The sequence below is a fragment of the Mytilus edulis genome, chromosome 4, assembly GCF_963676685.1.
Source record: "Mytilus edulis chromosome 4, xbMytEdul2.2, whole genome shotgun sequence".
Lineage (NCBI taxonomy): Eukaryota > Metazoa > Mollusca > Bivalvia > Mytilida > Mytilidae > Mytilus > Mytilus edulis.
In genome coordinates this window covers 10,205,463-10,221,327 of record NC_092347.1, presented here as the reverse complement: position 1 = coordinate 10,221,327, position 15,865 = coordinate 10,205,463, and the positions used below count along the sequence as shown (strand labels likewise).

General features: G+C 33.2%; 1 protein-coding gene across 1 annotated transcript; it reads right to left on the bottom strand.

Moving 5' to 3' along the window:
* Nucleotides 1–719: 719 nt before the first annotated feature.
* On the bottom strand, nucleotides 720–2,990 carry LOC139518905 (toll-like receptor 13). The gene has a single exon (XM_071310580.1). It carries the CDS (start codon nucleotides 2,956–2,958, stop codon nucleotides 814–816), a length of 2,145 nt encoding a protein of 714 aa, XP_071166681.1. The 5' UTR covers nucleotides 2,959–2,990; the 3' UTR covers nucleotides 720–813.
* Between the last annotated feature and the right edge of the window lie 12,875 nt (nucleotides 2,991–15,865).

The window sequence follows — 15,865 nt, the reverse complement described above, 5'->3', positions numbered from 1 at the left end:
ATTTTACCTGATAAAAACTAACAGCATAGCCATAAGCAATCACAGGAAGGATGTCTTGCGAATAAAGTTTTAAAAGATAAATGACATTGTTTGCTGTTATTAATCAATTGTAAACAATTTGTAATGATGTATTTGTCTTAAAATATGAAATAAAGGATTTAAAAAAAACCAGATTCCTGCCTGTTACCAACTCTGTCCTGTTACCCAAGATTTTTTTTATGTAACCAACATATCGAACAATATTTTAGTACATTTCTTAACTTGTTGCATTGCACATGCTAAAATAAATAATTGGCATTCGATAAAATATTGTAGGATATACTAGTAAACCAGATATAATATCCTTAACTAAATTTTTGTTAAATTGATTCACATTGGTAACAGGAAAAAACTTGAATTTTCAGATTCGTTTTTGAAATTACCCTTGTTACCACATTTAACAATTGTTTGAATTACAGACCGCTGTTCCTGAATCCTCGATGTTTTTTCTTCGATTTGTGCTATTAAAATAGAGGTTCTAAAGAAATTTTTTTGTGGTTTTTCCTATTGCCAAAAATTAGATATTTTCAGATATTGTCTCATGATCACAAATTGTATTGGTATATTGATTTATTGGTATGGACTTTGAAAAAAATCTATAATTTACTTTTTTGAATTCGAGCGCCACTGATGAATCTTTTGTAGACGAAACGCGCGTCTGGCGTAAATACAAAATTTGATTAACTGGTATCAATGATAAGTTTATTTACAATATTTCTGAGTATGTACAGTTTCCGGGTATCTTTTTGACGGAACAGCAAAATATATTGGACTCTACAGGATGGCCGTAGGAGGATCTTCAAATGGTTTCCTGACGGCATTCGTGAAGGCAGACCAAAATAGGTCTTCGCCTAACCCTTTTTGATATCGTAGATGTGGCGTCGTGTCAAGTAAAGATCTGATAGAGTTAGTCATATGACTTGAATCTATTTGACTGTACATTATTAGAACTAACGCATCTTTCCCATGCCGTCGTCTCCTTTCCTGTACAAGGTCAAGTTCCCATTGGCACCATTCACTTTTTGTAAAGTTATTCGACATAACTATAACTACTTTCCAGCTTTTGCCTACATACTTGGTAATATTGTCTATGATATGTTCTCCAACCTCAAAATCACGATGGTGAATGCAAACTTTTAAGTCCATTCCTTCTAGGTGTTTAAGAAGTTCCAAATGAACCCATTGTCGATCTGAATCACAGTATATCACAAACGCGTCATATTCAAAGCTTTCAGAGGTATTGATTCTGATATATCCTTTTCTTTTGCGTTTGATAACTCGAAATAGATAAATCAAATTGCGAATATTTGCCTGACAATTAAACATTAGAAATAACACAACAATTACAAGAAAAATTGATACAACAATAACAATGATTACTGTAAAAATCGGACTCCATGTTGCGCACTCGGCGTCTGTTGGTTTGTATTTTATGAGAAGAACACCTCTTTTATAATCTGGGTAATCGCACCTGTAAAATTGTGGCCAATTCTTCAGTATTTTAGAAATGTTTGAGGAACGTAAATAATCAACAAACCATTTCTGAGCACATGTACACCAGAATTTATTAAACGATATATCGAATGCCTCTAACGATCGTAATAACTTTATCGGAAATGATGATTCATTAATAACTCGAATGTGGTTTCCATCCATGTATAAATTTCTCAATGACGTTAGATTTTCGAACACTTTTCGATTCCAAGTTGTAATTCTATTACCCTTAAGATGCAGAGATTTTAAAAATGGCATCCTTTGAAATACTCTTTCTGGCAACATCCTAATATATGTAGCTTGTAAATTCAGTTCAGTCAAATTTGTAAGCGGATAAAATATTTTCTGAAATAGACCAGGGTTGTTTGTCATATGATTTCTCGTTAAATCTACTTTTTTTAGACTTCGGGCGTGTTTGAAAAGATTACTAGGATCAAAGGAAAACGTTTTATTTTTTGTCGAACTCACAAAATAGAACTCATTTTGAACAAATTTTAGTACTTCCAACGAAGGGCATCTGAATGCTGTTGGTTCAATTGTTGACAGATGAGGCATCCGATTGATCAATAGCGTTTTTAAATTTGTCAGACGGGAAAAAGTATCATTTTTTAAAACCAAAACACGGTTTTCATCAAGAATAAGCTCTCGCAGATTTTCAAGACACTTGAAAGATGACGAACCTAGCTTACGAATAGCGTTGTCCTTTAGATTCAGTTGAGATAACTTGGGCACTAAAGACTGTCCTGTTTCATTGGAACAGAAATTTGGAATTTCGAACAGGTTATTCGAAATTAGAACTAGATGATGAACTGTGTGTAAACCACTTGCATTAAAAATTACAAGTTCATTTCTTTCAACACTAAGTGTATGTATCTCTGAAAATTCCAACAGCTGACTGCCATTAAAATTCCTCAATATGTTGTCGTCCAATGATAGTTTTACCAAGGTGTGATTTCTAAAATCAGAGAAGAAGTCCAAAGGAAGCATAGTCCATCCATTGTTTATGAAATACATTGTTTGCATTCGTACTTTGTTTAGATTTTTGAATGACATTTTCAGAGAAGAAACATTTAAAAAGAATTCATGTGATATTTTCAAATGTCTGAGGTTATTCATTTCCTTAAAGGCATCTACCGTCAATACTTCTATTGAATTGTTTATGAAGGTTAAACCTGTTAAGTTATTGTTCGACACATTTCGAAATGTGCCCATACTGATATGAGACAAGAAGTTGTTTTCCATTTCTAAGATCACTACATAACTCGGTACTCTTGGAATATACATTAAACGGTTACATCTTGCGCGACTATGTTTTCTACTACAGCTGCAGAATTTTTTCAAACAAGGTACATCGCTCTTTTCTGTCCGAACTTGAATATAATTGTACCAAATAAAGCAAAAAAAATATAGCTTTAGAAATTCCATTCCAACTAGAGCTAATGCATTGACATAAATGATATTGATATTTTTATTTGTTTATGAAAAAAATCTATTTTAGATGCTGCTTCCTTCCGAACCATCTCTTGATTGAACGCACTCACAGTCATAACGTCCTGTTTTTTCTCTAACGCAAATGAATAATATATAACTTCCTTATATTGCTATTGTTAACAGCACAAACCGTCATTTTTTTTCTTCAAATGAATGTAAAAAAGTGTTTAAAAAGAGTAAAATCACCAAAATACCGAACTTCGAGATAAATTCAAAACGCAAAGCCCCCCATCGAATGGCAAAACCAAAATCCCATAAACATCAAAGATATCAAACGAATGGATAGCAATGACATATTCCTGAACAGGTACAGGCAAGTTTTAATGAAGACAAATTGTGAATTAAACCTGGTTTTATAGCTAGCTAAACATCTCACATGTATGACAGTCGCATCAAATTCCATTATATTGACGATATAACGATGTGTGAACAAAACAAACACACATAACAGGTAAAAAGGACAAAAATGTGTACTACAGTCAACACTCTGTCATAATCTTGATCACTACAAATACAAACAAATATGTAATAAAGATACACAAAGGGCCATATAGACAAAAATAAAAGCACATAGGCAAAAATGAAAGACAAAAATACAAAATTTTACCATACACAATGACGGAATGTACATCAAATGGATGTCACAAAAAACAAAAATACAATAAACAATGAAAATATATTCAAAAAGACGAATTAAACAATACTATAACATGTTATTACGATATAGCAACGTCAGTACACAGAATCTATACTTCAAGACCATCGTATAGTCATTGTAAAGTTGATACGGTATATGTATCAACAAGGTCTTGATATCTCCAGGTGAACTATTTAAGAAAAAGAACCAGATGTTCTTTGACATACTAGTACCCCTGGTTTGTCAACTTTCTGCTCAGAAACGGGTGACGTTTTACAAAATCGGAGTAGCAGCTGCAAGCTCTTAAATACCGAATATATAAGTTGGGATATGCAGGTGAAGTTGGTATATTGGTATTTTTGGTACGGGAAATTTTTTTTTTTTAATTAATTGATAATTTCAAAACTGATTTCGTCTCTTGTATGTCAAATCTAGGTATAAGTCTAAATATGATGCAGAGGAAGACGTGTCTGTTGCTTCGTTCATGTCTATCTCCGGAGATATATAAATGCAACCCAATCAGAAAAGTTAGGATTGTTAATGGAAAGAACATAATCAATATATCTGGATGGTAATTTAAATAACCTGGCTCCTTTGATCTTCTTGCTTTTGACAAGTGTCTGAAAGAACACCGACTCATATAAAGATAACATGAAGTCGACAAGGAAAGGCGCACAGTTCGTTCCCATGGGAATGCCGACATGTTGTTGAAAAAGAACACCTCCAAATTCAACAAATATGTTGTCAATTAGAAACTCCAGCATACTAATCACTTGTTCCTTTGTGTAGCATGTTTTATCGTTTCGTTAATTCTTAACAAAATATGCCGTATGGTATTAAAAAGTAATAGATTAAAAGGGTATGTTACCATTTTTATGTTAAAAATAATTGTGGATTTTTTCTTACAGACGATTATTTTTTCAATTTGTTATGGGGATACAGGGTCGAAAAATCAAAAGTTTTGATAAAAAATTATTTTCAGAAAAAAGATCGAGATTTCAAATTATCCAGAATCCATATAGGGTTAATACCATGACGCGAGTAAACAGTTTCACAATATTTCCGAAGAACTCTTTTACTGCGGATAAAAATTTTTATCAATCTAGCGGACAATTATTTAGTGGAACATGCATATGAGCCGGCAATGTACATTTTACCGTTGTGTGTATGGAATTTTGGAAAGCATATGTTTCCAATAGACACAAGGTAAATCCTCATTCATTCCTTATTTCTAAAAAAAAAGGGACATATAAAAGTTTGTGTTATCGATCATTAAACTAATTAACTAGTAAGTTATATATTCAAACGTATTACTTAATGTTTCTTCTCTCTCAAAAGTCTTCTCTAAAACTTAATGATACACATATGAATCTGCTGGCAGTAGTTATCTTTGGCACGTCCTCTTCAAACGATCCCAATTTGTTCATATCGAATAAAAACATGACTACAACGGCTGATATTGGATAAACCGATAAAACTGTTTTCCCCCTTGTATATTATCCCTAGGTTAATTCTATGTACTAGTATGAAATATAACAAGAAAGGTATTGGCTACTAATTATAATTATTGTTTAAAATTATAATAGATCAAGAAAAACTTTGTTTAGTCACAATAAAGAAAAATTACAGACAATACCATGTCTACGAATAAATCACCATATCCGGAAGTTTTTTTAAACTCTCCTCTTCTGAACCACACATTCAAATCTTTGAAACATAACAGTATTGATTTGTGGCATGTCGTCTACAAACGATCACGCTTTCGGGTGGAAAACATGACCGAAAGGCTATATATAGCTAAAATATGATATATAGGTGTAAACTGCTTTTTTGTTTGCTTATATCACGAAAAACTAAAGTGGAAGGAGCAAAATTAAAAGATATGACAACAATGCGAAGATCTATCTATTGTGCAACTTTCCACCCAAATAATGATAAAAGGATATTGGAGATATTTACTCGGAAAGTTTCATATTGGAGTAATTGTCATTCAGTTGGGATTTTCACCATTTTTGCGTTATTGGGTAAACTTGTTATCGTTGATGATTCTATATATAGTTGATGTGATTTCCTTGGTTTTAGTTTGTTACCCGGATTTGTTTTCTCTTTATCAATTTATGACTTTTGAACAGCGGTATACTACTGTTGCCTTCATTGACAAGAAGGATTAATTAAAGATCTGGAAATGTTAAATTACAATCAATTCAAATACACAATTAGATACGGGTTGGCACTGAGTATGAATATATGTGACGTTCACCACTATTCAATCTACGATTGTTTGGAGAATAAAAACTTGATTACAAAACTGCATGATAAATTTTGCATTTACAAATCAAAAAAATTTAATTCGAGATTACATGAAAATCTGGCAAATTGGAACCTTTGATTGTATACTTTGTAAGTGGATCGACGTTTTTCTTACTTGAGAGTTTGCTGTCACTACTGTTAATGAATATATTTCAGTAGGTGAACATTTAATGTTTCTTGGAGTCTCATATCACTTTAAAATTCAACATAGCAGAACGTATTATATGCTAACATACAGGTATCTGATGTACAGTAGTTGTCGTTTCTTTATGTAATTTAAACCTGTTTTTTGTTTCTCTTTTTTTATATATAAATTAGACCGTTGGTTTTCCCGTTTGAATGGTTTAACACTAGTAATTTTGGGGCCCTTTATAGCTTTTTGTTCGGTGTGAGCCAAGGCTCCGTGTTGAAGGCCGTACATTGACCTATAATGGTTTACTTTTATAAATTGTTATTTGGATGGAGAGTTGTCTAATTGGCACTCACACCACATCCTGCTTTGGTATGTCATTGTCGCACTTAACTACAATAATAATAATACACTGACGAGTGCCGTCCCCTGGCTTGATACCTACACTCAATCGATCAGATTTAAGACATCTTTATCAGTCTATAATAATAATAGATGAATAAATGCAACAGCAGTATATCGCTGTTCGAAAGTCATCAATCGATGGAGAGAAAACAAATCCGGGTTAAAAATTAAACCCGAGGAAAACACATCAATTATAAGAAGAAAACAACGTAACAATGGAAACACTAAAGTGCAACAAAAGGCCAAACAACGATGAAACAAACACAAAAACGAACTTTAAGATAACAACTGCCATTTTCCTTACTTTAACAGAGTTGCATACGTTAACATAAAAGTAAACATGTGAATAGTTGTCTCATTGACAATTATACCACTCCTTCTTTTTAGTATATAGTACGGGGTAATCTGGTGTGTTTTTGCCTGCTAGAGTAGACTAGTAAGGTGCCACCGAGACATTTGGTAACTCACCAAAAAAAATAAAAAAAATCTGTCTATTTCTATAAATGTGCATATCATTGACGTCCAAGTTTAGGGGATTATCTCAAACATATTGACATCCAGGCAGCACAGTTCTATTTAGGTTCATTCTATAATTACGTTTCATTTTGTCAGTTTCTATGGATTACCCCTTTTTGAATTTTCCGTGAAGTTCACTATTTTTGTTATACATTTCTTTGGATGGACAGTCCATAATATTTTAAAACTCTTGAAAAACTTCAGTTGTAATTAAAATGCTAGGTATATATAATATGTATATATGTAACTTATTAACATAATTTTGATATTAACAATTTTGCATTATTCTGTCATATGGTTGGGAAGTTGTACGCCGCTAATCCTTACGTCAGATTTAATGTTAATTCAATCATTTGGTTCCAGTCCTTAATGGGTGGATTGAACATACATACATAAAATACAAAAATAAGAAAGCAATGGTTGTTTAATTTGATATATGCTTTTTTGTGTTTTCTTGTTAAATATTGGTTTGTTTTTATTGTGATTAAGATTATAACACAATGGTGACTACTTTACCCCTATTTTAGACATGTTTACCTATTTTATCTGTTTGCATTGTTTACGCATCGTTTTTCATTAATATGATTGAATTTGCTGTTACTGTCATATAGTACGGTGACCAGACCGAATATTTTTTAGATTTAATCGTCAAGCATACTATATTGCTATATTATATATCATTAGATTCGGGAAAATGAGTACTTTTGAAATATCGATGTCGTCAAAAAGAAATGTGGTAACAGTTTTGCATAAAATAAGGTCAAAGATCAAATTATGTTTTTCTTATGTTTCTTCCATACTTTCAAAATTTGAAAATATACAACAATTTAGGTTAAAAAATTTCTAATACAGACATTTTTTTTCAAATCAATTAGCAATGAATTATCTCTAAAATGTAATAAAGGATAAGTATTATTATTTTACCTGAAGCCTATTATCATGAATGCGTATTTTGCATAAGCTCATTAATGTAATTAAAGAGCACTCAATACCTCGAAAACAGTTACTTTTCAAAAATCCAATCAAAGAGATCCACACAACAGAATTATGCTAGGAGTATCTTCTGGTTCATCTGTCAAGGAACATGATTTGAAGATTCTACATAATTCTGACCCTTTACAGCTAGGAGCAAAGCTCCGGACATGTAAGGTTTTGTTGTGAACAAACACATGACTTTTTAACATAGAGATTTTCCCTTCAATGAAAACACAAGATCCTACAAATTTTTTTCTGACATATGCCCTTTGAAATACACGGGGTGTAATGCACCATTTAACTTTCGCTGACAGTATTGTAAAATTGACGGAATAGGGAGTTTAGCAATGTGTTATACGGTCCAAATTTTTAGTGTAAAACGAATTACGTAAAACATGTTGTTTCAGTGACGCCTCACAGGGAGGAAGGAACGTGACTAAACTTACATCTTTACTGGTGGCAAGCTTGACGCGCATTGGATAATTATCATAATGGAATGGTTTTAAAGAGATATTTTTTTCATAAAGCTTTGAAATTGACTTTCATGCCCAAACAAGGGCTTCATCTTTGTCAATATTACCAAAACTCTAAAAACCACTGAAATAGTCGTACATGTCCTTAAATGTCTTGTAGACAGTTTGTTTATACCTACTCCAAACAGAGACGAAATTGTGTCGCATCCTGTAAGTGCATGTACAGCAGGCAATGGTTTACAAATTGTTGGGGAAAGACAGACACATAGTTAGTGAATGAGTGAAAATTTTCGCCCAATTCTTTACACTGCTAATGTTTTCCATCTGCACCCACAACTTGCTTGTATGTGTCATATATTCATATAGTAGTGAACACACAGAACAATCAAATTTGTATTAGAGGTCCGTATGATTGTTCTTCTGCTCTTTTCCTTCGTGTTAAAGTTTGAGGCACTGAGGATCGGCCTCCTTTTGAGTGCTAAACAAGTTACTACAGCCATTAACAGTGTTCGTATAAATAACTTTGACAATTTCGGAATTAACAAACGTTCTGGTTATGTAAAGCTCACATCAGGTGGAATCATAGGGTATTTGTCAAATTTTTCCAGTCAGGAATACTTCTCCCCTCAATAATCTGATACACGTTGGTGGAAGCTGTAGTCTTTGTGCGGCGTTCCCTTTCGGCAGACTTTATAGAGTTGTTCATGTCGTAGCGGTCAAAAGCATCTGCCACTGTGTGCGCTATAGAAATTCATTGGGACATATGTTTTTAATAGTCAGCTGCAAGGTCACAGAATGTTTTACCTTTCTTAACATCAATACATTAAACAAATGTCATACCATCTCTGATGCAAGTTGTGAGTGATGGTACAAAGGAGGATACGGAAATTGCACTAGAGACTTCAGATTCTAATTGCCTCACCAAATCAGACTTGTATGATTTTCTCATGGTGCCGTCATCTTGAAAAAGGGAAATTGGAATGGAACCTACAGGGTGCGACATCACATGTTCTATATATGGTAACGTCATCTCTACATTTTGCCAAAATCAGTGCACGTCTAAATACAAGTTATGGATTTATGTGACCTGAAAGTATCTCCCAATTTAAATTTAGGATTTGTTTTTGTGGTCATGTTTTCAAAAGTTTTTAGTTTTGACTTTGATATTTGACTATAAAAATCCTTGACTGATCTAAAGAAGGAGCATGAGTGATAAAGTGTTTAGACATGTTTAATCCCCTTCGACAGCTGTGACCAAAGAATCTCGAATATCTTTTGTAGCATGCATTCTAGAAGAGATATTGATAAGACATGAAGGATGGAATTCTACATCAAAGGGATCAGTCATGGATCATTCAGATGGTTCACAATGGCAATAACATGTTAATCATCTCTTTTCATTGCTGTTTTTTTTTCCGTTTGTGAATTTGCATTATTTGCAGCAATTTGAGCCCTATTCAGCATTACACGACTTAGTGATTCTAGGAAATGTATAAGGGTCCATCTAACAGACGCAGACTTTTGATTTATTATGCCTACAGTGCCACCTGATCCCCTTGAGGCTTTTATAACGGTCTTTGCTGTTGCCATGTTGGTCCACGTACCGTTAAAATGGCCAGGAGTATGTCTAGAAGCAAAGTAGCCATCTATAAAAGGAGATCAAATATTCTCAGAAAGTTGAAGCATATTGAGTATGTAAACTGGCATCCGCCTTCAGTAATTGGTTTGTTACAAAAACATAAGGTTACATTTGAGATGACGATAAAAAAAACGTGACCAATTTCCCTCTCGTTCTGCTCTACCATTTGACAGGAAAATGTCTACAGCTGCAAGGAACATCCCAGTATTTGAATGTAAGTAATACAGCACATCCCAATTGCCTGTATGTATCTATAAGAGGCTGTTTATGAACTTCGAATAGCTCCGTCATATGAGCGTTAGGACTTGTATCTGGCTTGAATTGCTGAAATATTGCTTCTGAGAAAAATCAATTTGATATCATTGATTACTAAAGATATGAAATATCATATAAATGTTAATTATTTTACATTTTGCGTTAAAAAAATGATGAAATTGAATTGAAACGTACTCTATTAAATGCAAATATTCGTAGTGTTAATCTCTTGTATAACCTCTTTAATAACGGACTTATTTTGCTAAACTTTCTTTGAAATCGTTAAAATAAGGTGTAACAACAATGTATATAACAACAGAAATCAAATCTATCACGGTTGTTATTTTACAATGTAGACCTCAAAACTTTTCAAAGTTGATTTTTCGTTCACATAAACTAACGTACTTCAAAGCCCATTTTACAAAAATTGCAACGTATGATTTTTTGACGACAAGTCAAAATGTTAAGTTTAACCTTTGAACTACCAATACTGTGATTTATAGCCGTATAGTCCGAATGAAAATTAAACTCCTTAAATAAAAAGTAAAATCACAAAAATACTAAACTTAGAGGAAAATCAATTCGGAAAGTCCATAATCACATGGCAAAATCAAATAACAAAACGTATCAAAAACGAATGGACAAGAACTGTCATATTCCTGACTTGGTACAGGCATTTTCAAATGTAGAAAATGGTGGATTAAACCTGGTTCTATAGCGCTAACCCTCTCACTTTAATGACAGTCTCATCAAATTCCGTTATATTTACATTGATGCGTTAAATAAATAGACACAAAAAATAAAATAGTCAAACTATGGGTACATCAGTCATCATCGTATAACAATTTTAAAAGGAACAATTTAACAGAACACAAAAACATCTACTATCTACGAACACATTCATTGATTAGAGTGTCTGACGTCAGAACATTTTATACGTCACATAAATTTGTTGTTCAATATGCACACAAACGATTTTAAAATTTTACATAGGCAATGTTAGCATACAGGGTTAAAAAATCAAAAGTATGCAAGAATAAATTTCAGAAATAGACCGAGATTTAAACTAGTCCAAAAGTTATATATAGAATTTAAAAGAATCCACAAATAGTTAATTCCACTACGCGATTGAATGATTCTGACGTTTGTGGTTCAACGTATGTAGTAATTCATATAGAAATATATCATAATGACATATAATAGAACAATATCATACTGACGGGATCTTTTAAAGTACAGAGTCACGTTATAAGAACAAAAGAAATACAAAAAGTTGCATATACAAAACAAACCACCAAAAAACGAAAGCCAATACAAACACATTGACGAGATGTATAAGTACCGAGCCACGTCAAACGAATACAACATAAAACCATTCAACAGTAATAGTAATATTAACAATAGAACAAAGACAAATGAGCGACTTTTCCTTACTCGGTCACCGTACTAATACATGTGAGAGGTTTGACTAAGTATAAAATTAGGTTCAATCCACTATTTTCTACATAATAAAATGCCTGTACCGACTCAGGAGTATGAGAGTTGTTATCCGTTCGTTTGATAATGATTTTGCCATTTGAGTATGGACTTTTCGTTTTGATTTTCCCTCGGAGTTCATGTTTTTGTAATTTAATTCGTATTCCCAAGGATGAAGAACTTTGAGGAAGTAAAATGGCTTTAATAATTCAATGTACACAATATGAAGACACGATAGTTAGTTAAAATGAGCACGAATGATCTCAAATTATCAACGATAGTATTGGAAAAAATAAAAAAAAGTCCACAACTTATTTTAACACCAAGACATGAACTCAAATACAAAACAAATACTTTGTAAAGTAAACAACAGAAAAATGGTATGTAAACTTCTCTGAAAAAAAACCAACAATCCACAGTAAATATGATGTATTGATCAGATTAGCTAATGTCAGTTAGTTAATATTGTGAAAAATGACATATGTAAGAACTGCTATTTGACTTTCAACAGGTTCAATCGATGTGTGTAAGAAATCGACTGAAATCAATCAATTGCTTTATTCAAACTAATATGTTTGTCTATTTGAACCCTTTACACCAATATTAGTTTAAATTTACAGAAACACAGACATAATTGTCAAAGGTAAGATAATGATACAATATAATGATAATAGTGATAATAATAGTAAAAATAAAACATTTAATGTACAGTAGTGTTGTGTCATGTGTACTACTGTTTTTCTGTTTGTCTTTTTCATTTTTAGCCAGGGCGTTGTCAGTTTATTTTCCACGCCTGGTAAACCATCTAATCTCAACCAAATGTTGAGACGGTAAAAAGTATTCTGGCACTTCCTGTTGAGCTTTTCTGGTTCAAAATATCCAAAATAAACATAGGGTAGGTCGACTTTTCGTCAATTTACTGAAAATCAATGATTGTTTTGTAAAATAGGAGAATGTCATGCCATAGATAAATGATAATTGTAACTAATATGTCTCTTTTTGGTTCAAAATTTCTGAAATTGAAGTCACAATCACTTTTCTCCTACGGATTATCATGTTTACGTTCTTTGAATCCGATAGAACTGCCATGATATTAATGATTTAATAATGAAATATGTCAATTATTTGTGTTTTTTTAATGCTTTACGATGACCACTTCTGTAAATTGCAAGACTATTTGATTGTCAAGCCTAGTCTTAGCACAGAAATGAAAAATTCTAAATGGTTGAGATATAAAGGTATTGGTTGAGTCTTTCTGTCACAATGTTGAGACTTTCTGGTTACTTTGTGTCATGAAATATATTACTGTTAAAAACATTGGCACTTAGGTTTCAAAGTTTAAATTAACTATGAATGGCAACCCAACACGCGTGCATTATTATTATATATAAAGATAAAAACTATTAAAATAGCTATGCTAGAGTTTATTTCAACTAATCAAAATGTAATTTCTATTGTAAAAATATAGTTATTTCCCAAAATGAACAAAGAAACTTTATAAGTGCGCGGTACTATTCGAGTTAACCTTTTTAACGATTAACTTGATTTATGTTTTCTGTCTGTGGTAAGTTAACATCTGAATACAGATACAATTGTAAGAATTGCCGATAGAAAAATGCATGACTTTCAAGTATAAATAAGATTAGTTTATAATATATAAATATCAATATGATTTGGAAGAATTCGATTTCTCACAGACATTGTTCAATGCCGAAAATGCGCACCTTTATAAAGAAATAAAATTATTAAAAACTAAACAATAGAACAGGACCCCCTTCTCTAGGTTTGTTTTTTCATGCACATTATCTCAGGATGAGTTCTCACTCTAAAAGGTGGTGATCATTTATTTGTGAAAACTTAGATATGATTCGAATTTACAACTGCTAAATGCAAGTACTATAAGTGACCTCCAACTTAGTGTAACCACACGTGTTGTATTGAAATAATTATAACTTAGATTGATTGTTCACAACTGCATTCAGGGCACATCCTTAATATTTGGTAATATTCAGCAACATTAATATTATACCCCGGACCCTGTCACACTAAGCCAAGATTGCACCACGATCTCTAAAAAAATGATTTTGACGATCGTAGTGCAATCGTGTAGATCGCAATATCAGGCGGAAACCCGGTTGAAATAGAACAAAAGCACTGAAGCTCTTTGTTAGAGAAGGCGATAAATGCTTACTGAATTGTTTACTATAGTAACAAAAAATTTGTTAATAGAAACAAATAAAATGACAATTTTCTTCTCTATTACGAAGTGGGTTTTTTTTTAAACACCATTTGCATAAGTTTTCAATTTACCTTTAACATAGGGAGGGGGGTTAGTGGAAAAACTATATGAATTATGTTTTGTTTTTTTTATTCTACATTGAACTTTTGATGTCTAGTGAAATACCACAGGCAATTGTCTCAGAAAAAATCCTATATACCTTAGTATAAGACAAATAACGGATACAAAACGGACACATAACGGACGAGTATTGTAAAAAACGGACGCTTACCGGATCTTTCATCCGTTGAACGTCCGTTCAAAGTTTTGAACATGCTCAATTTTTTCCATGGGACAAAACGGACGTCGACTGATAAAGCGGACAGTCCGACACTGAGCGAAATGAAACAGATATCGACCGACGTCTAACGGATAACAACATGCGGCTTACGGACATGAACGAATAAAAAAAAAGTTATCGGTTCGGCGTCCGTTCGCGCTATCTGGTGAGGTGTTACCGGAGTTGTAAGCACCAGTCACACCTTATTGGATAGCGCAAACGGACGCCGAACGGATAACTTTTTTTCAATCCGTTCATATCCGTTAGACATCCCTTAGTTTTCGTTTTATGTCCGTTCAGCCTCCGTTTTATCCATCAATGTCCCTTCTGTCCGGTGGAAAATTTTGAGCATGTTCAAAACTTTGAATTAAGGGACGTTCAACGGATGAAGTGTCCGTTGTACATCCGGTAGGCGTCCATTTTTACAGTATGTGTCCGTTCCGTTTCCGTTTTTAATCCGTATCTTCATCAACGGACTCCCAACGGATATTAATTTTGTCAACGGAAACCCTTTTCTTTTATCCGTTAGGCGTCCGTTCGTGCTATTCGGTACGGTGTGATCACAGCTGAAGTGAGAAGTAAACACTTCTAGGCTTAGATTTAGAATAATGTTTTAAAAAGGGCCAAATATTAACTGCGGGACAATACCTTGTGTATACTATAAATATAGATATAAAAGAAGATGTGGTATGAAAGCTATAAAAGGCCCTAAAATGACAATGAAAAACAATTGTAGCGAGAAAACTTACGGCCTTATTTATTTTTAAAAAAAGAACGAAAACAAATATGTAACACATAAACAAACGACAACCACTGAAATACATGGTCCCAACTTAGGACAGGCACATACATACATAATGTGGCGGGGTTAATACAAAAAAGAAGATGTGGTATGATTGCCAATGAGACAACTATCCACAAAAGACCAAAATGACGCAGACATTAACAACTATAAGTCACCGTACGGCCTTCAACAATGAGTAAAGCCCATACCGCATAGTCAGCTATAAAAGACCCCGATAAGACAATGTAAAACAATTCAAACGAGAAAACTAACGGCCTTATTTATGTTAAAAAAATGAACGAAAAACAAATATGTAACATATAAACAAACGACAACCACTGAATTACAGGCTCCTGACTTGGGGCAGGCACGTACATAAATAATGTGGCTGGGTTAAACATGTTAGCGGGATCCCAACCCTCCCCTAACCTGGGACAGTGGTATAACAGTACAACATAAGAACGAACTATAAAATCAGTTGAAAAAGGCTTAACTCATCAGATGGACAAAATACAAGTGGACGTGGCCCGGTAATTATACATCCCGACACAAAAAGACACAATGAACAGATCTGAGAGTACTCGCAGTTATCTGACAGCTAGTTCAAAGCCACTAACAACTTATAAAAAATCATGCAACTAAGACTAAACAATCAATCCGTACACATCCAACATCCAATGGCT